This window comes from Cydia fagiglandana, chromosome 3 (genome assembly GCF_963556715.1).
Source record: "Cydia fagiglandana chromosome 3, ilCydFagi1.1, whole genome shotgun sequence".
Lineage (NCBI taxonomy): Eukaryota > Metazoa > Arthropoda > Insecta > Lepidoptera > Tortricidae > Cydia > Cydia fagiglandana.
This window is the reverse complement of record NC_085934.1, coordinates 22355873-22382879: the sequence shown is the minus strand read 5'-3', so window position 1 is coordinate 22382879 and position 27007 is coordinate 22355873. Positions and strand designations below refer to the sequence as shown.

The following is a 27007-nucleotide window of genomic DNA, read 5'->3' as shown; positions in this document are numbered from 1 at the left end:
GCTTCGCACGGGTTAACAAATACACCTAAACCTTCCTCAAGAATCACTCTATTGATAGGTGACATCCGCATGAAAATCCGTTCAATAGTTTTTGAGTTTATCGCGAACAAACACACAAACAGACAGACGCGGCGGGAGACTAATATGTCCACATATTTTTGGATCATCTAGAAAAATACCATGAGGGAAATTTTCTTCTTATTCTTATTCATTTATTCATAAAACAATTTTACATTGTGTGTGTCTTCCACTCCTCAGAACGTGAAGTCACCCTGAGAAAGTCAACCCTTCCACTGTAGTAATAACGTACGAATACGTCACGGTTTGGGACCGCTTTTCGCTCATTATCCACGCTTTCTGTCTAATTGCTCGTAATCAGGTAACGACGTGCTATCGACGCTTGTTGTACATATTAGATGATTGCAGCGGTGTACTTGTACAGTCAGGTCCAATACAAGCGGATATACAGTACCCTTTAAGTACTGCACACCTCACAAAGTTCAAATGTAAAAAGTACAGAAACAAAATCAATTCAATTCAATCTTATTAATTACTACATTATACATTACTATTGTGCTAGATTATTTTACATACACATTTAATTATTTAAATTATAATACATTATTATAAATTTGGTTGTATTTAAATAGTTAAAGTTACGGTCCACATTACATGACTATTGTTAATCTAATCTAATACTTATACATATTCACTGTATTCTGGCAAATAAATAATTTGTATTTTGTATTTGTATTTGAATATATCATGCAGCACGTGTGCCATTCCTATAAGAATTTATCCAACAAATAGAGGGAACAAATCAAATTGTTTTAATAAATATTTTTTGACTTAAAATGCTTTTAAGCAGATATTCACACTACTATACATGGTGTGTCTGACCATGGGGCTCCAAATCAAGGGTTTGATTTTACTCGCTAAACTGAGCTACTTTTACTATGGGACCAACCCTAAAATCGGGGATTTTTTTTTGGCTTTTCCATAGAAAACGTCGACATCTGATCAGCCAAAATGTATGAAAAAGTAAAAAATTTTTTCGTGGTTTTGGGGTTGATGCCATAATAAAAGTAGCTCAGTTTATCGAGTAGAATCGAGCCCTGGATTTAAAGCCCCATAGTCAGACACACCTGTATATAAAATATAAACTAAAATAGATGTCATATGAAGGGCCTTATATGATCCAACAACCCGAAGTGATTTTCACCATTATAAAAATATAATTAACCCATACCAAAATCCATTGATAAAAGCCCAAAGCCCTTTTACTTCGCGTCTAATCTAAGTCACACGTTTGTGTGTCAAACGACATTCTTCACCAGTGCAACCAGTTCAAACCAATACACCCTTCATTACTATATTTATTCTAAAGGCAATAGAGTTGTGAATCGCTTGGCAAAGGCGGAGGAAGTAGTAAAGTCAGTAGAACGTTATTATAGTAACGGTTCAGCGCCTTATGAGGAGTGACGGTCCTTACTGTAACACTATAATCTAAAAAAAATACGCGTCGACTTGAGAACCTCTTCCGTTTTTTTTCGTCGGTTAAAAACTCTAAATTAAGTACATATCCAAGATTAACACACCATTAAACAAACAAAATAATACTATGTTTGTCATATCCAAAAGTAAAGGGGCCCACTGATTAACAGTCCGCCGGACGGTATCGGCCTGTCAGTTACCACAAAATTTTGACAGTTCCGAACAACTGACAGGCCGATACGGCGGCGGCGCACTGTTATTAATCAGTGCGCCCCTTAAGGGAACAGGTATACCTACCTATGTATGTTCATAATTCATAATTTTCATAAAGGAGGGTGGGCTAATTTTATTGGCCTATTGACCAATAAGGACAAGCGATATGTCACAGGATAGCTTATTCTAAGTGCTACTACTTTTACTATGGCAGATAGTCCCAATCCCAAACCTGTGTGTGAAAAAAGTTATCACCGCAAAAAGTAGTGTGTGTTTTAACGTAGCGTAGCTGTATAGATTTTTTCGATATTAAATTCCTGTGTCGCAGTTCATTAAGGTTTTGATTTGGTGTCACGATATTTTGGTTATTTAGTTATTCGTTTTCTTATGTTTTTTTTGTGTCATATTTTTTTTTTAAACAGATTGACAAGTCTCGCCGTACAAAAAAAAGGAGTATATAAAAAAACCTTTCCAATGGTATGTTGCGCTTATTCTTATTGGTTCATAGGCCAGTGTCCATACAAATCTGCCCATCCTCCTTTGTTTCATAGTATATGTTATGTCGACACGTAGGCGACGCAGTTCACCATTTACCTACTGCTATTGAATTCCTCAAAGTTTGATACCTACACTGATTTAATATTTCGTCACCTGATAACAAAAACTCACTAATTAGTACCTCAAATTCACATTGAAATACTACGGTAGTACCAAAACAAGGTTAATTTTCTTACAATAGAAATTATTGTTTAAGTATGTAATGAATGATTTTTGTCAATAGTGACTTTTGGTTCTCACCTGACGATTTAAATTGTGTTTGGTCCAAGATTGAATTCTGTTAGTTTAATTACTGTTAGATTTTTTTTAATTAGGTATGTATGCAAACACTCGTTAAACATTAACCTCATGCTTAGTCAGGAAATACGCAATATTAATTAATGTAATCCTAAGAGATAATCTTCCGAAGTCACAAAACTATGTATCGTTTAAGTTCTTGCTACTATTATGGCTTTTTGCCATCACTTTGTAATGAGCATGTACCTAATCATCCATCATTGTATAATGAGGGAAAGTATAGAATATTACAAACAATGTTTGCAATTGCCGCCTTCAGCACACCAGTTTTAAATGATCCAAGCCAAGATGACAATCGTGCATCGACAAATGCCATACCAAAATTAATGGGATGACAGAGATAAATATGCTACGAAAAGGCACGTGACTATTTCCATACATTATTTAAGTTTCGATTGGCGTATTCTATCATATCATATCATATTATGTCATATCATGTCATGTCATGTCATGTCATGTCATGTCATGTCATGTCATGTCATATCATGTCATATCATATCATATCATATCATATCACATCATATCACATCATATCATATCATATCATACCTTATCATATCAACGATTGTCATCTTCCTGTGAACTGTGCCTAATAGGGTGTCCCTTATTTTGCGATTTTCAAAAATTAATAACGCATACCCCCTAAATCGGTTTCTTTTATGTATCTCAAAATATAAAATAAATTTCAGGTATTTCCTGTAACTGTAACCCGTGCCGACTTTCATGCGATTTTACCGAATGACCAAAACAATTGTCCAGAAGGCCACTTGGTACTCCAGAGTACGCCCTCCAGACTGCGCGATCTTCCCCCATCCGGTCTACGTGCCTGAGCCAACGGAGTCTGGCAGCTTTCGTTTCTCTAATGATGTTCGGCCATTGACGTATAATATCTAAGGACGGGCTAATGGGGCACTAAAAACGGTACTAGTTCAGCGGTGTTACTCACGAATTCCAGCCAATCGTGCAGTCTAACGCAACTAGTTGCGACCAATAGCGCCCGTAATGCGAACTCGTCAACCAATCGCGAGCGTGATGCGAACTCATCAACCAATCGTATTGTAGCGGTTTCATACCGCTGTACAGGGTGTCATGCCTCATTATTATTGCCCGTAAAGCCAGTCCCTAGATACGAGTATCTATGTCAATGATGTTCGGCTCGCGGAGTCTCCAGGTTCCGTCCTCTCGACGTACCTAATCAGATTATACTAGAAAACCGCTGACGTTATAGCTGTTTTGTGAATGTTGTAGCAGATTTCATTTGACACCTAACGATGGTAAGAGCTGCGATGTCGCGTGTTCCTCTCACATGAGGAAGTTATGAGGTGTTAACTGTTACCTCAACTATTTATGTAGTTTGTACAGTCGCCATCTGATATATCGGAGCGGCCAAGGTGTTCACAATATCTGAACACGCACTCTAACGCCCTGACAATAGAGGCGTGACAGATATTTGTGAGCGCCTTAGTTGCTCCGATGTATCTGATGGCGACTGTATGTGTGAGGCAAGAATTGTCTATTAACCATGGCGATTCTACAATAATTTCTACAAACTAGCAAGCCTACTGAAGTTAGTAAAAAGACGTAGGAAAGCGGTGCGAAGGTACTTCCTTTCACTTGACCGTCCGACGATAGCATAGTATCCGAAAAAAATATGCTCTTAACCGTCCGCGGGAACCTTACTATCCAAAGGGGTGGGAGAAAGATTTGATTTCAGAGCCATCTAACGGAATATTTGGGCATTATTTACTAATTCTCTTGATGCGACAACGTAGCCTAACTAAATAGTTAGCTCTAAAAAATTTATGATGGCAGTGTAGTTATAATTTTTGTAGAAAGTTGTGAATGCGCTGCACGGGGCGTGCGTCGCTAAAAAACTCCGGACGGTTGACAGGAAAACAGTCTCGCGGGCCGGACGGTTGAGTGGTTATGCTTGATACTTACCAATGGCCCCCGTTCAAGGCAGCCTGTTGTGACAGACGGGTAACTAAGGAACCCTACACTGAGCACGGTCCGGCATGATCTTGGCCGGTATTATCATTAAGTCACTGAAAAAGTGAATCATTTAAAAACCTTATTCCAATGAGATAAGGTTCACCAAAATGCAGTGAAATGTGTTCATCATTGCTCAAGTACAGTTGGACACTTTCACTGGCCATTACATTTCACGCGACCGCGCATGCGCTGGACACGCTATGCTCTCGTTACGCATACGTCATAATCTTTGACGAGTGTACAGATTGTTTAGGAACAGAGAACACACTTTGACGGTAAAAACGCAGAGTTTTGGGTATAATATTGTTTTTATTAAGACATATTCTTGTATTATTTACGAGTAGATGGCGTATTGGGTCAAAGCCCGGAAAAGTTGATAGTGCTTGGGAACATATTAACAGGTATGGGCCAGTTTTCGACCAGTTGAAAGACTAAATACATCAAATGTTTAACATGATTCTGTAGACGGAAGCTGATGAAAGTAAATCTTACACTTCAATGTATACAATTAAGTAAAGATCACTATCCTCAATCACAAAATATAGTCATTTGAATCTTCCGAAAATTAACCTACCTGGGTTAAATTCTTGGTGTTTTCCTACGAGTGAATTATCTTTTCCTTTTTTTATTTACAACCATACTTACGTTCGAATTTGAGTTTTAACCAATTGTAATAAAACCTAGTTTACAAACTCTCGTCCCAGTTCTAAGTATACTATCATCCACATTGTTAATCGACAATTCCTAAATTTCAAAGACATAAGGTCCACAATTGATCAGTTAAAATTTTACAATGAGATCGGAATGCAGTGAAAATGCGGTTGTAAAGATTACATATGATTATAATAAATAACGGATGATTAAAATGTAATAAATTTGCAGAAAGCTGCGGTGACAAAAGAAAGTATAGGAAAGTCATTAGGGTATTTATTGTGAAACGTTTCTAGATAAGTGGTTATTAGATGAAACGCATTTTAACCACGTATTCTAGAAGCATTGACGTAATATATCTAAGGATTGGCCTTACGGGCACTAAAAATGGTACTAGTTCAGCGGTGTCACTCACAAATTCTAGCTAGAAAACTTTTATTTTAATTTGTTCATCGTTAAAAGTATAATAACTTTCTTTGAACATCTTAAATCGTAATACTTACATAGAAATTACCTACAAAATTGTGTAACAAATATACAATCCAAACAACTCAGTACGAAGTAAATTACTACTAGTCTATGTTAGAAGAAAAAGATCCATCCTTTCTGTCTTTACCAACTTTACTGCTCTCATTGGTCACGTGCTGAAAATAACACCAATAAGGGGTCGTAAAATTTTCGTTGGAGGGCCTACCGCGAACGACGTTTGACGTTGCCTCTGTCGCACTTGTAATTTCGTACTTAACACAGTTGTGCAAGGTTTTCGGCAGAGGGGTAAGCTCTTAAAGGCGACTCCAGTTATTAAATGCTCTAAGTTTGGCAGGGATACATAGTATTCATGCCGAAAAAGTGGTAAATCTAAATGGCCTGTGTACTCTCGCGTAAACATTAGACATGTGTCGTTCACATATGAGTGATTTAAATGAACTATATATTTTGATTGAACTCGCTCACTCTTCAACTCCCTGGTGATTGAACTCGCTCAGTCGCTCACCTATCTCAGTGTTCCTTGCGCGCTCTTTCCCACTCATGATTCGAATGAGCCGAACGTGATGAGCGAGGATCAGTGAAGAGTTTTGCGCATCTCTAGTAAACATACAATGAAATATTCACCTAATCAATAACAACAGATAACAGTTGTATCCTATAATTAGCCAATCTTCCCACATGGACCTACGTTGACTCAGCAAGGTTCGAGTAGGCAGCACAAAGCGCCCACATTAGGCTGGCAATGACCTTATTAAGGTTTTGCGACCTAGATTTTGGCGAAGATGAGTTAGTTTGTCTTTTTTGTCTTGTGGTCAAGACATTCAGAAACCGCAAAAGATTGAATTTGGATCTACATGCACAAAGTGTATTCGGGTCCTACACAGCAATTAAGTTCATGAGTCTCCTGTGAACATTTTTTGCAGGGTTTTTAAGCGTAAGTTTCTAATCGTAGTTTTGTCCGCACGAACTGATGTTCCTTTTCTTATTTGGTAGGTGTATTTGATAATTAGGAGGTGAGTGATTTTAAATATTGTCAAGAGGTTCTTTGGAAAGAAGTCATTATTATAAGTTTTGCTTTGATTAAAAACATTTTTTAAATAAATAAATCGGAATCTAGTTAGATGCTTTCAATTCTTTAGGTTGACTTTTCACAGAGTTTTTAAAATTATTGTATATATAAATATGATCGTAAAAATACGTACCACTTCCAAATTTCCTCCATTAGGGTCTTATGACATATTTTCTACCTGAATATATATTTGACTATATTACTAGCTTGATCAAAATGGTAGTATCTAAGAACTATGCTAAAGCTAGTTACAAGTAACCTCATGTTAAACATTTCAAACATTTAATAGTATTTACATAAAAAAGACAATCTCATTCCATGAAGCTCGTCACAATCTTCGCACAATTAACTTCATGAATGAAAATGAATCACGATAATAGACACATATTCGTCACTACAGGAAATATTAACGGGGCTATTGAACTAATAGACAACAATAGGTAGTACTAACTACACACTTTGACTATAGATCAATCTTATTTCGTTGCAGTAAGGTTGAGGAATGGTTAAGACTGTGTAGATGTGTAGTTTTTTTATATGATCGTACGGTCGGAGACGACAGTGAATGAGTAATCATTGCTTTTTATATCACTTTCACGGATATTGAATGAAGAAGTTCTGATACTTAGATTAAGCAAACTGGGTACCTAATATTGGTGTCAGCTGTTAACAAATACATACAATGTTGTTTAAAAATATAAGTTATTCCTGTTTCCAAAATTAGAAACACTAAGTTTAGTGTCAAAACTTAAATTCTTAATAGAAGCGAAACATATAATAATTCTACGGATACACATTTTAAACTTACGAGTAAACTATCCCTATTTTGCCAGTGTCTTAAACCACCAATAGAACAGTTATGATAAGAAATACAGTTTTTGAGAGCCAGGCCGCGTAGCCAAGATGACGATCGCTTACGCTCCGTAGCGATCGAAACGCAACTGTCACTGTCGCACTAATATGGAAGAGTGATAAAGAGACATAATGCTTTTCGTTGTCGAAGCGATAGCGATTGTAACCTTGGCTAGGCCGGCAGGTTATCTGGTTTGCTTAGTCAATCAGCTCGATCGCAATAGGAATACATTATAAGATCGACTGGCGATAATTTGAATTCTGGAGTGTGGTAAAAAATGCGTTTTTTAGTTCAGCTGCCTGCCAATAATAGAAGAGGAAATACCATGTCGCACCCGGGTTGAGTTGGGTGCAGCGTTTTGATGCGTTCAAGGCCGCGGCCAGAAATAGAGCGATAAATAAATGGTCATTTCCAAACGTGTATCATATTGGAATGCATAGGCTATTTAAGGATGACTCACGCTAGACCGGGCCGGAGCAGACGCTTCGTTTTCTATTATAAGCACCACGTGATCACCAGTCATAAAAAATGACATGCCGGACTCTTAGGTGATGTGAAATAGTAGTTTGTGTTACAAGGGATCAAAATGATATTTTTCCGTCAAGGGCGTACATTGAATCTTGAATGAAGCCATGGATTCTACAATAGAATCCCGAACGTAGTGAGGGATTCTAAAGTAGAATCCTGAGCGTAATGAGGGATTCAAGTGTTAACACCCGAGACAAAATAATTTTGATACCGTGTGACACATACTGCTTTTCACATCAACTATGAGGAAAATAAAGAAAACTTAGTGTTGACACAATCTGATGCTTAAACAGATTATTTAAGCTAAAAAAAATAATGTACAAAAAATTTAAAAATAGTGTGCTTGAACAGAAAAGTGTTGCTTTGATCCCTTCTAGCAGGGAGGAAAAGTGCCACTTAGATCCCTCCTAGCAGGGAAGAAAAAGCTCATTTCCGAATAGGCGGTGTGAAAAAGCTCTTTTCTGAATAGGTGGTGTGAAAAGCAGTATGTGTCACATGGGAGCAAAATTATTTCCACCTTAGGCGTTAACACTTGAAACCCTCACTAGTTGTGCTAGGATTTAATATACACCCACGTAAATATGTACCTAATTTCCCTTGTGACACACCTCCCTATTGATACATGCTAAGTTAAATTTACTGGAAAACATAAACTGCGCTGTATAGACAAACATAAAATACCACAAATTGACAACAGATTGCCTTGCCAAAGCTCATCTACACGCTCCGATAGCATTTTAACACCACAGCCTTACCTGCCCGTACAAATAAAACCTAAGTCCAAAACGATTAAAATAAAAATAAATAGAAAAAGCAAAGTCTGAAGAGCCAATTAAAATACGCGAGCCCGACCTTCCCAATGTCACGACCTAGACACTGGCAAAAACGTCACAAAAATATACTGTTACGTGCGATGATCATTAATCTTCTTCATTGATAAAAAAAATAGAGATATTCCTTAAATCTGTGTTTTTATCTACATAATACTCGATTTTTTTTTAGCAAATTATAATACCCTAAGGACATACCACGTAGTGTTATTATCAAAATGCCACGGTTAATGATTATTTCTACATCCATGTACCCATTTCCTTTAATTAATTTGTACTTAATCATATAAAGATTATAAAGTACCTATCAGTAAGTAACAAATCGCGTATCATCCAATCATTAAATAATAATCGACCTTGTTTATTTAAAGTTTGTTTATATAAATGAGTTAATACCTAAGCTAAATTGCGATTTAACAAGGCATTATATATATTATAGGTAGGTATAAATAGGTAGGTAGCTGATGGATTTTGCATCTTATTAACTATGATGATAAAGTCTATTTAATGGTCTAACTTAGAGCTGATTTAGACGATGCGTGAACTCGTATGCCAGTCACATACCATTGCGGGTTTTGATCGGTCGGTTGAATTGGACGTAACCAACAGTCCGCAATGTAACTAAAATCGCATGCGAGTTCGCGCGCCGTCACAGAATAAATAATAGTACTAAGTATAGAAGACTCACTCTCTAATAAAACGCGTCTGTTACGATCAGCACAGATATGGCCGCTAGTTGGCGACAGCGCCACGCGCGGCTTATGGCAAACCCCAAAATTGGGGCCGAACGGATGCACTTTTAGCTACCTGTAGCAACGCGACTGAGCCACGCCTGGCGCCGTCTAAATCAGCCCTAAAGGTACTTAATTATGGAGGCTCCGGGATACCTACTTTGCTTATGGCAGTTATGGCAGACTAAACAACTACTTTTTTATACAACCTAAGAATACTCTGTTTTGTTTCCTATAACTATATTCTAACTTCAAAATATACTGTTACTAAAGGTAGACTTAATGTCCACACGGCAATCTCTACCAAACAAATTTTACGAATTTAAAGTACAAGTTAAATAAATACCTATTAATAGAATTTAAAGAATGAAGCTAACAGTCGAGATTAAATATTTAATTAAATAAAATCTATCTATAAAAGCCTATAAGGTGTCCCACTGCTGAGCAAAGGCCTCCCCCCTAGACTTCCAATCCTCCCGATTAAGTGCAGCATCTGTCCAGTTGCTTAGAAATGTGTCCAGGTCGTCCCGCTATCTCCTCTTAAAAATTATTAATAATAAAATATTTAATTTAAAAACATTTAATTAAATAATCTTTACCAGAAAAAGTACCTATTTCTGGTTGATTGTGTCTTTTTCATAAATAAACCACTGAAGCGATTTAGATAAAATTTGGCATGTATATAAAGTTTAAGCATTGAAAAAGGATACATTGTAACCAAAAGTTGAAATAAGCAACTGTCTTGGAAGAGAGGACGTAATGATAGAGTCAATTAAATACATTTTTTGCTACAATTGCTCAAAGATTAACTGAAAGAGATCCCTTAAAGGGAAATGTTCGCTTTTGTACTGACAATTAAATACATTACAAATACTCGTTATTCCACACCTCAATAAAAGAAAAACAATACAAAAGAAAACAGAAATAGAAGCAGAGGTAAACAACAGGCGGTCTTATTGCTAAAAACAACCTTCCAGACCACCTTTGGGTATATTTTACAACGTATATTTGTCCCATTTTGTTTTTTTTTGTACAAAAAAGTGTTTTACTACTACTACTACTACTACTTCTACTACTACAGTCAAATCCCACAAGGGAGGAGTCACAGGCATTACTGATACATAGATATAGTAGTAAATGATTAATAGTGCCAATATGTTTTGGTGATTTGGTGTGATCATCTCGTAACGGCCTACGCGTAATCATACAATGGCGTATGGTGTCAAGGACGTTTGTGTGTTCATTTTCTATTTACCTTTAGTTACTTACTCGTACGTAAACGCTTCTATAGGTTCTGTATCTAATATCTGGGAGAACGAGCTCTGAAAACCTATAAAAACTCAAAAATGCACGTTTTCTTAGAGATAAGACCTAGCTAGACCAATTTTTGACCCCGAAAACTCCTATATAGCAAATTTCATCGAAATCGTTAGAGCCGTTTCCGAGATGCCCGAAATATATATATAAACAAGAAGGTATTAGATTAGATTCATGGTTTAAATGATTCACATTTTCGGCTTCATCTTGTGTGTACCATCAGCCGTCAAAGTGCATGGCGACTATATCAATGAATTCATTCATCATTTCTCTATGCAATTTCGCAGCTCACTATAGGTACAGTCACCTGCAATAATATGTTACACAACGAAGGCCGCAAAAATATTTATCCGGAGATTATAATTATTTATCCGGAGCCACAGACAGGACATCCTAGGATTCCTAGTCTTAGTCTATGTCCGGAGCCTTCAAATGTTCTTATCACTTTAGTGCATGTAAATATATGTGCATTTCAGTCCTGGTTAGCCACTCATATGACAGCTGTGCGTTACCTACTTCATATGCAATTAGAAATGCAGATGAGTCATGAGAATGTGTGCCAATTTGCTTAATGAATACAGCCAATAAATAAAGCAGGGGGCCGATTTTTGAATTTCGATCGCTCGATTTCGTCACTCGAAAATCGATGGAAAACGGCGAAATACTAATTTTTGAGATAATAGCGATAAACATTTGGAATCTAGTGGTATTGATCACTCGATTTCAATTCGATTAGTAGAATTTAAATGTCTACTGGTGGAGATATTAATTAACAAAATACACGAAATCGAGTGGTCGAAATTCAAAAATCGGCCCCCAGCATCTCTTTCTGGAAAGTATGCACATGCGAGAGAGGTGAATGAAATCCACAAGATTGTAATGCGATCGTGATTAGAACAGTACGGATATGATGGTCGTTCTTATCTACGTACTTAACTGCGTGATAAAAGAGTATCCGTCACTTTCAATCACGCTCTGTTAATAAGTGACGGATATTTTGTCACGTGGATAAAGCTATCCATAATAGGACTGCTGTTTTTAATTTACTTACCGTTGATTATACAGTCAGCAAAACTATTAGCTTAGCATGGATGGATGGTAAGGGGCGGGAGGGGTTTACCTACATACCTTTAGCTATGTACAAAAGTTGCTTAGAAATAGCCAAAATTGCAGTTCTTAATTTAACAGTCTTTAAAATTACTTTATTTTTTATAAATTACACACAACTTTCCTTTGGTTAACTCTGCACCGACTTTGAGAAAACAAAATGTGGAAATGTCATATTTTCGTGGGAATTTTACGTTATGATAACATTCATCACTTTTTCAGTGCAAAAACTCTATCCAAAGTTAGCAGTTTGGTCCGACTTGAATTACTATTTAAAATTTAAATAAAATCAATGTCAACTTCACGGAACCACGGTACCGGCCTGTCAGTTAGAACAAAATTTTGACAGTTCCGAACAACTGACAGGCCGATACCGTCCGGCGGCCTGTTAATCAGTGGGCCTCTTAACATTTTATGTCTTATTTAGGTCTGTTAATACGGCCCACTGCCCACTAAATCCAAACGCATATTATTATGAATTAATTAACACATTAAAAATATTCTAATTAACATTCATTTCAATTCCTTCCACGTTTCTGTCTCAATCTACCTGCACGCTAAACAAAGTTCAAAATGTCTTTAAATATTCTGAAAAAATGCCGACTTACGCTCTTTTATAATCTTTAAATCTAACGAGTCCGCCTCTAACAGCTTACTAAGTAGAATGCAAATTTACGCCCACTCTAAGAAAGAGTTCGTTTGGAATTTAAGTTTGAACATACTATTAATTGGTGATAAAAAGATAACCACTTTGTAACAAGGAATAGACCCTCTATTTTAGTTTAATTGCAAGGGTTATAGAAACATGTTGCGTTGTTTATGCAAAAATACTTTCTCAAAAACGTACTAAAAATTTTAAACCTTTACAAGTTCGTTTTAATTGTTAATTGTACTTTACACATTGATCAATCTCCTTAGTATATATATGTCGCAGTAAGATAGATAAAGCGGATAAAGCCGTTATATACTTATACATATTGATTAACCAGTGTGAAAACTAAATTAATGTGTCATTTGTAGGTACTGCACTAGTTTTTTACAAGTGTATCTAATTATGGCTTTACAGACTTTAACTTTATATTGATCAATTTCTTTATATTAATGAGTGTGAAATAGTTATTTACGATACAAGTGCGGAATAGAGGAAATTCCAAACGAGTGGCGATAAATTAAAATACGACCGAAGGGAGTGTTTTAAATCGACACGAGTTGCGAACTACCTAAAACGTTGTACGATACACGTGCGAATAGGTATTATAGGTATAAATATTCGCACGTGTATCGTACAACGTTTTACAGTACACATGGCGCTTTACGCACGAAAAGTGCTATTTTACGCACTATTGTGGGAAAATAGGACCATATATTATGTACTGTAAAATTAATTTAATGTTACATTTCCGGGAAACATTTTGGGGTGAGGTAATTAAATAATTGAGTAGGCGTAAAAATATTAGGTAATATGTCTACATCAGTCAAAATAAGAAGATATTGCAGGAAAAAAATTAAAAGGATTTTTATTACTTGCTAAAACATACACTCTGCTGATATCATATCATATCATCAAACTATAATATAAAACTAGCAATCAATAACATCATAGTTAAAAACAAGCGATGACTCTACTATGACAGAATCCTCAATAATTTAGAAAAAAACTGCTCGAAACGTTTACTCTTGATACTTTGACCTTTGCTTAAGGTCGATCTATTGTAAAACTATTATTACAGATGACTGTATAAAATATAATCAAATATAACAATAGATTTGACAGTGTTATTAGGCGAAAGTAACTTTCTTTTGATCTTCCGATTTTGGAAAATGAAAGGAGGTTGGAGCATATTTGGCAAATTAAATTGAGTCACTGATTTCGAGTAAAACTGCTTTCGAGTAATATGCTTTTTTTAGCCTATTGTTGTGTCCCACTGCTGGGCAAAGGCCTCTCCCCCTGATTTCCACAACTCCCGCTGTAGTGCCTTCTCCGGCCAGCCACTGATGAAGGCGTCTAAGTCGTCCCGCCATCTCCGTCTGGGCCTGCCACGTCCGCGCTTCTTTTGCGGCATCCACTTGGTGGCTATATATACTAGCCCACCTATCCGGATGCATGCGGCAGACATGACCCGCCCAGTCCCACTTCAGTCTGGCAGTAATATGCTATCAATGCAAAATCGTTGATGAGCATTAGGCAGGGTGCTTCAAGTGCAGGGAACACGGGAACAAATATAAAAAAGTCAAGGCAGAGTCTTCGTTTAAATAAAAAAGCTAGGTATTTTTTTAAGTAAAAGGATAGGAAATGGTACCGTTGCTGACTATTATTAAATATTTTTGCAAACGAGATAATACCTACTTGCTAATCAAGCTAAGCTAAGCTAAAAAACATGACTAATTCTATCAATGTCATGCCACATCTTTAAATATTGTAGTTTGATGTTTTAATTATAATTATCTGTTGTTGTTTACGAATAAAATGATTTATAAGGTGTGGCGTCATTACCAAACATAACTGTCAATTAACCACTCGACAAAAATGATCCCAATCCGTATAAAATATCCATTAATTAGAAGACCAAGGCGAACCAAAAACTCACCAAATTGGTAACACTTGAAAAGTGGTCGACATTGCGTTTCTAAATATCCAGTTTTTGTGACACAATTTGTTTATTCGCTGTCTATTCAATTAAGTGGTCGTATTTTTTGCTGCACTAGTTTTTTAGTGTGTAGTATAACGATGGCTTTGGCGCCATGGCTTTGACTAGCTACAGTTTTTTAATTCGTCTAGCCACAGGCTTTAGGAAGTTTTTGGTTCAAAAAAATACTAGAACCTGCTTTTGTTTTTAATACCATTCAATCTTGATATAAGGTATATAATTGTTAGTTCAATATACAATACAATAGATACTACAAATTGTCTTTACTCCATACCTGAATAAAAGAAAATTATACAAAAAATAGCAACTCTAATAGATGTAAATAACAGGCGGCCACTAATTATCGCTAAAAAAAGATTTCTTCTAAGCAACATTTTGGTAGCGGAATTTATTAACTATACACATGTATGGTAGGGGTTGCAAATGCAATGAAAGAAATCTGATTAAAATACATACAACACAAACAATAAATCTACCATGCAAATAAATATAAATATATATACATTTACATAAATATAACAATAGAAAGGAATAAGAAGAATAGAAAAGAAAATATTAATTTGACATAAAAATTCCTACATTAATCACAATTACGCAAAATAGGATGCCGCTCAGCATAAGTCCATTAGACACGAGACTGGTTTACAAGACACAAAAATTAAAAATTTCAAACTTGAAACTAAAACAGAAACAAAAATGTAAACTTAAAAATAAAATATAGACTGAATGGAATAGAAACAGAAAAAAACATGTGTAAAAAGACTTAAGAGCCAGACAGTGAGAGAGAGATCACTTACAAATATAGAGAAAGAAACCAGAGAAAGGATTATCTATACTTATTTGAATAATAAGAGACTGGACAGAATAGAAACAGAACAAAACATGTGTAAATAGACTTGTAAGAGACAGACAGAGAGAGAGAGAGAGAGAGAGATCACTGACAAATATAGAGAAAGGAACCAGAGAAAGGATTATCTATACTTATTTAAATAATAAAATAAAGAATAATAATAAAATAAATATTCATAAATACATGACATAAAAACTCTCCAAGAGGGCTCTACGTGTTGGATCTGTGTCCCCACGCAAGCCTATCAAAAAACCGGGATTATAGGCCCGTGATATCCAAGGAAATAAATATAATTTATGTCTGCAGCAGCAGTGCTACGCCCGCCAGGGTCCACTTGGAGGGCTTATCCTTGGTCTTCAAATTGAAGGTCCACACGTAGGTGGGACCTCTCGTGCGGGTCTTGTACACGGGACACTCGTACATGTTGCGCAGGTCTTGCTTATCTTGGGTGATAGCCTGATAATACAATTTAATTATGTTAAGATAATCTTAATATTGTTAAGCGCCATTTAGACGGTTCAAGAACTTGCATGCAATATTCGATGCATTGCTACAGAGTGCAATGAATTCAGTCGATCGACCAAATACCGCAATGTAACGAAAATCGTATGCAAATTTTGCAACCATCTGAATGGAGCCTTAGTCCATATGTTTTCAAACAACTAATAATAAGTATTATTTTCACCACAAGGGGATGATTTTTGAACTTCGATCGTTCGATTTCGATCGTCACTCGAAAATCGGTGAAAAACGGCGTAATGCTAATTTTTGAAATACGATTGATAGAAATTGGGAATCGAGAGGTATTGACCACTCGTTTCATAGGCCAAGCAATAAGAAGTTATAGAGGGAAATGCTAGGAACACAATTTTTGACTCCGTAGCTTTGTTTGGACTAGTTACGAGGTGAACATATCAAAAGTCCCCGGCCGTAGCCCCGGTGTCATGTCGCTAAGACGCAAAGTTTCCAAGATATCAATGAAAAACCGAAAAATTCGACCTTCTTACCCCCCTCTACCCCCCAGCACCGGGGCTTCAACCGGGGACTTTTGATATGTTCACCTCCTAACTAGTCCAAACAAAGTTACGGAGTCAAAAATTGTGTTCCAAGCATTTCCCTCTACAACGTTTTTTGAGCATTCATTTCCTGACCTATCAATTCTATTAGTAAAATTTAAATGCCTAGCAGTGGAGATATTATTAAACAAAATACACGAAATTCAAAAATTGACCCCCTGAACCTTAAATTTATGGAAAAATCATTACATATTCATCATCATTTTATAATTTTAAGTTGATTGAGAAATAAACCTATAAATTATATACAACTAAGATTTGAATTACGGCGCGATTCGGAAAGTGAATTAGAGATTAACTAGATACGATATAGTAAAGATATGTGACGTCCCACGGATAAAGGTACCTTATGGCGGTTGACGCTAACGATTATTAACTTCGCTCCAATATTATTGCGGCGCTATGCGACGTAAGCGCCAGCCGCCATAAGGTACCTTTTGTCGTGGAACGTCACATAACTTTACTATTTCATATCTAGTGAATCCCTCATTAATTTCCCGAATCGCGGCGCCAGCCGCCATGAGGTACCTTTTTTCGTGGAACGTCACATATCTTTACTATTTCATATCTAGTGCATCTCTTATTCATTTCCCGAATAGAGCCGTTAATCTTATTTTATTAATAGAAACATTAATGTCTTGTGCACCAAGACTTCCCCATTTAAGGCTTGTCAATTCTGTGGGAAATAGTTTTAGCGCCACCTCGCGTGGGAACAAATGTCAGACAGTTGTTAGAATGTTTAAAACATGAACCAATCGATTTATATTCAACGCTGTTCCTGTTTTGACTAAGAATACTTTTTTGGTTTAAGACTCAAAAAGATTTCATTGTATTTTCATGTTTCGAATTATGAAGAAATATATAATGATTTTGTATGTTAAACTTCAACTAATATCTTCTAACAATTACGCTCTAATATCTTTGTATTACAAGTCCTATAACAGCGAAAACTAATACAGACTACCCCCTTATTCATAAACGTTAACAAGTCGATAATAATCGTTTGTCCCTTTCCGACGTATTGGTATGACGGAAAGGGACAAACGATTATTATCGACTTGTCAACTTTAGTTAAGGTTTATGAATAAGGGGCAAAGAATATAATACTCACTATAAGGGGGTTTAGAATGTTACTTGAGGTTCATGTCAAATTTCATGTTTTGTCGTTTTTGTATGACACTTTAATTTGAATCGTATGGCAGCGACTATGTTCATATGCTATTTGTGTTCATATTCATTCATTCGCTGCCAAGAACACATTATGTGTGTTTATTTTATACTGGAAACGGGGCGTCCGGCATCGAAAGTGTTAAGTTGTCACTGAAGAAAGTCATATGGGTTTATAAACACGTTTATGCTTTAACTTTAAATGAACATAAGCACAATAATATCGTGAACAATTGCAATAAAAGCAGGAGCAAATGCGTTAGGAAACAGACGTTTCCGAGTTTCCAAGCTATTAAATAATTGCTACTAATTAAGGTACTTGTTACGAAACTGGCATTGGCGGTTGATTGCTTAAAATTTGGCATTGTATGTTTTGTTTTAATATTCTAACTATAATCTTTTTCTCCTATTGAATATAAAATTACTTATTAAAATAAACTAAAACTACAAACAAAATAAGATTAACACTAAAACTATAATCTATTCTAACCTATGCCCTCGGATTACTCTACCATTTCGCGCAGAGCATCAGATTTTGGTAGTCATATTGTCTCTACTTCTTCATTTATATTCCTCGTAAAATTTAAGCTGCCATCGTCATGAATGGTGAAAATAGTTCATATGTTATTCCGTAAGAGTGACTCATCGGTGGCAATAGCTCCTTAAGTCTAGAATCCATCACTATCCCAGCTTGGACGTTCCAACGAGCGCCCTCCATGAATAATCCATGGACGGAGGCGCCATCTCATTAGACCAGCCATAGACAGTGGACAACATACCCGAACATTGATGACAGGCATGGGTGGAAAGAGTTCCTTTAGTCTAGAATCCATCACGATCCCAGCCTGGACGTCCCAACGGGCGCCCTCCATGAGTAATCCATGGACGTAGGCGCCGTCTCGTGGAGCCGACCTGGAATCAGCGATCCTGCCATGAAAGGATGGGGATTAGTGTGACATGCGGTGGACGGGGTGGTTTTAACTTTTTTAAGCATGTCGCATCCTCAACAAAGTATTTTTTCAGTTGTGATACTCACACATAGCCTAAAATTTACGCCATCATTGGAAGCATAAAAATTTAGATAGCGTAAATTTTAAGGGTATTTAGTGTTTAAGGTGTTAAATACCCTAAGAAATTATTGGTAGGCAAAGGTAGTTAGTACAGTAAGATTTATTTTTGGGTTAAAGATGCGACATTTCAACAAACAGCCAGCTAAGAACAAAACATGTATGGTTTTAGCACAGTTAAACGCTTTAAAACATATAATTTTACATTGTCATCCCAATAATTTACACTTCATTCTTATTTACAAGTCACGGGGCCTGCCCTTTATAATTTTCACATTTATTTAAATATAAAAAAACATCAAAAAATTTTCATCATGCACATTTTACATAATATTGTACATAATTTTACATGCATTTAAATTTTAACACGTCTTGCAAAGTTGTCTGTCAATTAATTAAAATTAATTTGACATGACACAAAAAATATCATGCATTGGATGCATATGCAAATGTGATTATTTACCTTGGCATTATTTAATCATGAAAAATGTGGGACAAAAAATGCAGATAAAAAAATTAACATTCAACAATAAAGTAATACATCAAGATGCTGTTGCATGCCACATTAATTATACCTCTTCATCGTAAATCCTTCTATGACCTGCTTTATTTATGTTGACGGGTAAAAATGAATTTGTAAAGAGTTAACGATTCATAGCACCTAGTCTTAAATACCAGCAAATACACAATGACAGCTTTGCTATATAAAAGTTGAAGGAGCTCCAAGTAAAAATTGGCTCTAAAGCCATACCTACAATCCGTCCAACCTTTTTTATATGAAAATTAAAGATTCAGAATGATTTATTAGTAGACAGTGGATTTACATTAAAATTTGCAGTACTGTATTAAAAATATTTAGAAGGAGAATCTACAAGAGCTTTTGTTACTCTTTGTGTAGCTGTAGATGATTAGTATAATACTAATTTTTCATTTCTCATGCGCTGAAAAAGGGTCATTGTTGTTTTAAAAGGTGTGCAGAAAATGATGCGTTTCTGCACTGCATTTTCCATTCCAGTTACGAATATTTTTTTTTTAATGAATTTGTTTCCATTCTGATATTTATCTTCCCAGTCCATGAATAACGATACTTTTGCCGAAATTGTTAATTAAAAGTACCCTCAAGATTTACTATAAAATGTCCATTAAAGTCTTTACTTTCGTCTTATTCTTCTAGTTAGCCTTCAAATATCACGACTGAACATATTGCAAGCCACTCACGTGAATTCCTCCTTCATTTTTTTAGTGACATCGCATTGAAGACACATCTTATCCAGCGGCAGCTCGTAGCGACGCGCCGTGCTTTGCATGATGGCCGTAAGCAGGCTCTGCGGATTGAAGAAGCCGGCCAGCCAGACTGAATTTGGTAACTGGAAGGAAATAGAAGTGTAGGATTTGAGTTTTGCTTTATTAGTAAGTACCTTAAGGGGCCTACGGATTAACAGTCCGCCGGACGGTATCGGCCTATCAGTTGTTCGGAACTGTCAAAATTTTGAGATGGGCGTGGGCAGAGACAGACCAAAAAGGAGTTACAACAGTTACCCATGGAACCTGAGCTCATATTAGAGCATTATTTATGTATTTATACCAGAACTCAACACATAACTAGGCTTTAAAAATTTTAAGCATTTTAACAACAATATGTGCAACATGATTGTAGCTTCAACGGTAAGTACCTATCGTTGACAAGATTAATATAAATAATTATGATGTTATAGTTTTAAAGACTTCTTTTAATGTCACCTTGCTAGATTTTTGCCCGATTGCTCATTTCTCATATAAAACCATACAATTTCACCGTTTTTGAATTTGTAATATTATTCTAATTTGTCTAGACGCACGGCATGCCCGTTAACATGACTTATATCAGAAATTTTGCTATTATTAAAATTTACAAAGTTTTAACTTACCACAAAATCAGTAGCCCATGTTTCCAGCTCCCTCAGCCTGAGCAGCAGGTCCACGAACCACGCCGAAAGACCCAGCAGCGAAGGGTAGGCCCGGTTGGCCCAGATAGCTGGCACCTGGTCCAGGAACAGCGCGTTCTCCAACTCTTCCATTACTGATGTTATGGTTAGTTCACCCTGTAACAGAATTTGTTTTGTTGAGATTCTTGAGTGTTATTACCCTTACCTGGTTTGCAGCAGTTCTGCTGGCCATCATGGCGAATACCTCCCTACCTAAAACTTGGAGCAGGTTCACCCGTACTATTGTGGGAACCTGTCCAAAACCACTAAACAGACACCGCAATCCAATACCAATACAGCTCTTACTAAAACAAAGAGCAAACGGCCGCATTTGACTCAAATCAATTACTCAATTACACAAAAAAAAGACCTGTAGCAGAGAGTTCCTCTTATAATTGTCTTCGATCTAAACCAACTCTTGGGATTAGTTGTCAAGCGGATCCCAGGCTCCCATGAACCGTGGCAAAATTCCGCGACAACGCGAGGAAGATATACCTAGATAATTGTCTTCGGTCTAAAGTTTTTGTTCTGGACGATCGACGGTCACTTTTCACTATTGTTTTAGGCTGTCGTTATGGGTCATTTATTGGTGTGAACGCAGCTTTTTATGTGTTTTATATATATTATTTTCTTTAGTCTTTCAATGGCTTTTTAGCCCAGTTGGTAGTGACCTTGCCAACGAAGCTAGATTGGTCTAGGTTCGAATCCCCGTAAATCCAATGTATTTATATTTTGTGCTTGTTATTGTGTTGTCTTTGTATTTTGTATATTGATGTACATCCTATACAGGATTTCCAGTAATTAATGGATAACCTTCTAGAAGCGCTGGTGGCCTAGCGGTAAGAGCGTGTGACTTGCAATCTGGAGGTCGCGGGTTCAAACCCCAACTCCACCAATGAGTTTTTCGAAACATATGTACGAAATATCATTTGATATTTGCCAGTCGCTTTTCGGTGAAGGAAAACATCGTGAGGAAACCGGACTTAATCCCAGTAAGGCCTAGCTTCCCCTCTGGGTTGGAAGGTCAGATGGCAGTCGCTTTCGTAAAAACTAGTGTCTACGTCAAATCATGGGTTTAGTTGTCAAGCGGACCCCAGGCTCCCATGAGCCGTGGCAAAATGCCGGGATAACGCGAGGAAGAAGAAGAACGGATAACCTTCTAATCATCGACAGGGCACCTTAGGCTGGTCCAGAAAGTGGCACTCTCTGTTGTGGCACTTATAGGTCTAGTAAGAGTTTAGTGGTTTTCGAATAATCGATTAAAAGTAGGTATTTTTTAATAGTTACGAGTAGCACCTTACTTCAATTCAAACACCGTCTAAGCCATATTTTTAGTTGCAAAGATGTAAATGGTATGTCTTACAGCACAAAACCATCCTTTAGTTTGAAAAACCATTAGTCTAATTTGAAAAGTCTTACCTTTAATCCCAAGTCCAACTCTCTCAGTGACCTCTTCATCTCTCCCGTTAGATAATTCATCCTCTCACATTCCTGGAACGCCACAATTACGTAAGGTGTTCTCTCTTCCACCTTTCCCATTATCTCTGTCATGTTGAATTCTTCTGGTAGCTTCTCCATTATCTCATCCAACATTTGTTTTACCTGCAAGTAGAATAGTATAGTCAATCATGATCTGAAATTAGACCCGCTGCTTGTATAAAAACCTAATTAGCATAATAATATAGCTTGTATGATACAAGCTATGAAGAATATTTACCAACTTATCATCATACGGTTCGGCCACGACATTACGTTACTGGCGACGGCGGTAGCGACAACCATATGTAGAAACGAAAGATCCGATCGCTGTGTCTCGCTCCAACCTAAGGTTACCGCTGCCGCCGTCGCAAGTCACGCAATGTCGTGGCCGAACCGTTAAGGTCATACATTACAACGATACATTTTTACTTTATTTTTTACTTTTGATAAATCTGGTAATTACAACCCTAGTAAATACTAGGCAAGTCAAGTCTAAGTGTCTAATTATCCTAAATAATCTGTTCCCTTGTTCCCATTTCGAGCTCAATTATTTTGTCGGTGAAATCGACAAGGCATTTTTGTCATATTGAACTTGCCTAGCCTAATCTCGCATTTATGTTTCAATTGGAAATAAAAAAAATATAAAAATCAAGGTCCGAAAAACAACGGACATTGATAAATTAAGCCCTCACAACACTCCTAATTAAATAATTTACCTTATCCTCTCTAGTAACAGTGGTAGCCCCAGAAGCTTGAGCATCTCTCGGCTGCATCTCAAAAATAGTCCTAAAGAGGTTCTCCGAAGTGGTGGTCAGGAAGCCTATTTCAGCGTTGGGGTGTAGGCCGTAAAGGTATGGGGATTCGGGCGGCATGGCGTCTTCTATGTATTGGTGGTACCCGACGTAGTCTGTGTTCGGGGGAGCTGGAAAGCCTGGGGCTAGTTGGAGTTCGCCATCGACCTTGAGAAATATATCAATGGGATTTTTTAATACAATTTAACCTACATGTTATACTGGGTGTTACTTTAACTAAGATGTTGTGGGGACATCCGGAACCATACAAGATATATATAGGAAAACTGTTTTACTAGCTTCTAAAATTCTATCTCCTCTTTTGTAACAACAATTTTAATATTTATGACTAAGATTTTGCTTGAATGACGTGAGTAGTTCCCAAATTATTTATCAGTGTCATCTTTTACTGCAGATCGTCTCAGTTTCATTGAAAACACTAACATTTTACATCGTGTCGAAAAAAAATAGGCATCAAAAGTTGTTATTTGATAATCAACATAATTTCTTGGCCTGAGTAACTTCTACTGCGATGAATTAGCGGTACAAGGCAATATCGATACAAGATATTCTAACTGTTCAAAAATGTATAAGTAAACTAATAATAAACTCACAAGATCAGAGTGCATCAGTTCCTCCAAGTAAGCGTTGCACAGTCTGCGATCCCAATCATCTGTGATGTGTCCACCGTACATTATTTCTCCAAAAAGATATCTCAAATCTTCCCAAGGGACTTTTGAATTGGCTTCTAAGTAGTTGTAGAGAACGAATACGCTGATGGTCAGATCACCTGATGAAAAAATATTAACGAAAATTCTGAAAAAATTTTTCGTACTTTTTATGTCTTTTACCTTAGGTTTTTTTAGCTTAAATTTTGGTTTTCCGTTTAGGTTTTAGGTATAATGTATTAACTTACCAACATTGAATGGATAGATTTTGTTCCAACCTTGTGGGCCAAATTTTCTCCTTTCGGCCACGACTGCATGGAAGTAGCACAATGCGAATAAAATTGCTTTGAATTCTGCTTCCTTGCCACACATTTCTAGAGTCTCCTGATTGAAATTATCTAGAGCCTTGTGTATATTAGCCTGAAATAAGATGAAGACCGCGCATCAGTCTTTATTAACGGGATCAATTGAATGGATGGTATAAAAACTGGAAAATTCTGTAGAAAGTTTTAACCCAAATAGTAGAAAATATTATAGAAGTACTTTACCAAGTTATTTATTAAAAACCGCATTATATATATTTTTTTAATTCTGTCTTACCTGCATCCCTGTCGGAGGTTCGTTAGTAATTTTAATGCTAGACTCTAATATTCCCTGAGGAATGATGTGGGCCGATGGAGTAGCAGCAGGCTCTGCTGACATAAACAAACGAAAATTCTCGTGACTCCCTGTTGCAAAACTCTCCATCTTCTTTTCGAGGCTTGACAACCATTTCTTCACTAAATGAATGTTCTGAAAAGACCAAGTGCGATTTGTATATTTCTGGAATACATTTGCAACTAAACTTATTCATTTCTTTGTTTTTTATACCTGTAATACAACCCAATGTCCTTTAGCTAGTGCTTCATCCATTGCTTGCTCAGCGACGACTTCTTGACCCTGACCTAAAGACACGTTGTGGAAGTTCCCGTTGTCAGCTGTAAATCCCATTACTTTCCCTAATGCTTCCACGTCTTTTAAGGGATTCACTCCAGGTGACAAGATGAAAAAGATTGGAGTAGTCGGGCTGGTCTCTTCAAAAGACTTGCTGAATTCTACTGTTCTGTTTTCAACATATTTGCCACCCATTTTTTCTTCAATAAATGCTCTAGAAAAAAATATACACAATGTAATCTAATTCACTAGTTCCCAACTTAAACTGTATAGAAACTAGCTGTAATAGAACTTACGCCACTGCATATGTCATTCGATCAGGCCTTAAAGCTCTCAGCATACAGAGTCTCTGTATTGCTGTTTTATTTTTCCACTCCTTAAACGAAATGAAAATATTAATGAGGAAACTTATCGCCTCTTTATAATATGGTGCTTAGTATAGTAAATCATTGCCACCAACATTATAATTTAATAATTTAGGAAATACATTTTTTTATATCACTTACTTGTGGAAACTTCTCCCTCTCAGGACAGTCCATTTCAACAATCTTCTTCCATCTCTTAGGAGACGTCTCTATATCTCGGTCCAGATTTCTGAACTCATCTTTACCAGCTAAAGAACAAATGCCTCCCCAGCTTGTGTGGGACAAGAAATCAACAGGACTGGTCACGTGGGGCTTAATAGGAAAGCGAAGGAAGAAATCTAATTCAGCTGGTGATAATTCTTCGCTCATTAGAAGAATCTAAAACATTTTTTATTAACATTTTTCCTCGAAAAAGGCAAAAAATTATCGAAAGTAGAAATCTATTATGTACCTGAAATGTCATCTGGGATGCAAAAATAAGTTTGTCACATTCGAATAACCCCCTAGAAGTATACTGAAACACTGAATAACTGATGCAGTCAATTAAATTTTTGATTCGTTGGCTAACTTCTTCCGCAGGTTCTGCTTTGGATATTGCTTTTTGGAATACAACGCTGAACGCCTGAAAGTTCGAAACATATTTGTTTAGCATCATCCGTAATACTTAATGTACTTCAAATGAAACAAAAATAAATTATTTCTAATATACCTTCAGAGAGAATTGATATATGGGGTTGATAGTGTTCAAATCATTTAAGATGAAGTACAATAGAGATGCCCTGGCAGAGGCTGGCCTGTAGAATTCTCGGGCTTGGTCTATCTGGTGTGACGTCACTTTCGCTTCTGCAACCTACAATTTATAAATAAAAACGCATTAGTTTAACCTTCCATTTTTTAGCTACATCTAGTTTGTGAGATTGTAAATGAACGGTAAAGTATATCTACACCTTTTTCTCAATGTCAGCAGCTGTTTTCTTCGTAGTTTCCAAGTTTTCTACTAAAGCTGTGTCACCTAGAATATTATCTCCTGCCGAAGACAGCCGTGACAGCAAATCATCCTCGAGTCCCTTCAACTGTATCTTAAATTCATTTTGCTGTTTTGTTAATTCTGCTTTCAGCTCTTCTAAATCGGGTCTCTCAGCTTTGACTACCTCAGCTAATAGCTGATCTTCCAAGCCATCTCGAGTTACCGTGAAATTGACTAAAGTTGTTTGAGCTTGCATTTCTGGCTTGTAGTGAGGGTTAGCTAGCTTCGTATGTAAGATCAGCCTAAAGTTAGGACTATACTCTACTTCCTTGTCACCAATTTTGATGGCTCTGAAATATGAATCATTAGTCATTACTTTTACCACGCCATTAACCATGATTGTTTTCATTTTATGCTATATTTCTTAAGGTATTTATTACTAACCTTCCTTTTTTGATTAGATTCCTTCCTAGCAAAGGATCCAAAACTGGATCGACAGTTTCATCAATATTTTCAAGCAAAACAGTCTCTCCTTTAATAATAGCTTTCTCTATAGTATCCAAATACCCCTTGTGCCCTAACCGTATGACCCGTAATTTATCGCCATATTTCTGTTTAATCCATTTTACACCTTGCAGCTACAATATAATTATTTTTAAAGTTTAAGGTTTAAAGCAATAAAGATTCTATTATTATGTTTTATTATATAATCTTTATAATTAATACTTACTTGTGGATCGATCATAAGCGGCCACCTATCGGAATTTGAAAGTATCGTAGCATTTTCAGTACTCATTCGATCGGAGGGTAGTCCTTCATTCTGCCACATCGCAATAGTCGTATCATCGGTCAACATTGTTAACGGATCTAGTCCTTCTGTTATTGGTATAGGTGGCTAAAACA

The 27007-nt window shown here is 36.6% G+C and overlaps 1 protein-coding gene across 1 annotated transcript in view; it reads right to left on the bottom strand.

Annotated features, from left to right (window-relative positions):
* Nucleotides 1-15127: 15127 nt before the first annotated feature.
* Nucleotides 15128-27007, bottom strand: part of LOC134680464 (dynein beta chain, ciliary) — a 29749-nt gene continuing 17869 nt past the window's right edge. The window contains exons 49-65 of the mRNA XM_063539595.1: nucleotides 26835-26999; nucleotides 26549-26742; nucleotides 26085-26454; nucleotides 25847-25987; nucleotides 25589-25759; nucleotides 25279-25515; nucleotides 25069-25148; nucleotides 24710-24986; nucleotides 24440-24631; nucleotides 24088-24259; nucleotides 23786-23961; nucleotides 23097-23339; nucleotides 22321-22503; nucleotides 20845-21018; nucleotides 20156-20304; nucleotides 18650-18797; nucleotides 15128-16083 (exon numbers count right to left, since the gene is read on the bottom strand). Of these exons, the coding sequence (XP_063395665.1) occupies nucleotides 15922-16083; nucleotides 18650-18797; nucleotides 20156-20304; nucleotides 20845-21018; nucleotides 22321-22503; nucleotides 23097-23339; nucleotides 23786-23961; nucleotides 24088-24259; nucleotides 24440-24631; nucleotides 24710-24986; nucleotides 25069-25148; nucleotides 25279-25515; nucleotides 25589-25759; nucleotides 25847-25987; nucleotides 26085-26454; nucleotides 26549-26742; nucleotides 26835-26999 (3234 nt within the window). The 3' untranslated portion in view covers nucleotides 15128-15921. The remainder of the gene's footprint in view (nucleotides 16084-18649; nucleotides 18798-20155; nucleotides 20305-20844; nucleotides 21019-22320; nucleotides 22504-23096; nucleotides 23340-23785; nucleotides 23962-24087; nucleotides 24260-24439; nucleotides 24632-24709; nucleotides 24987-25068; nucleotides 25149-25278; nucleotides 25516-25588; nucleotides 25760-25846; nucleotides 25988-26084; nucleotides 26455-26548; nucleotides 26743-26834; nucleotides 27000-27007) is intronic.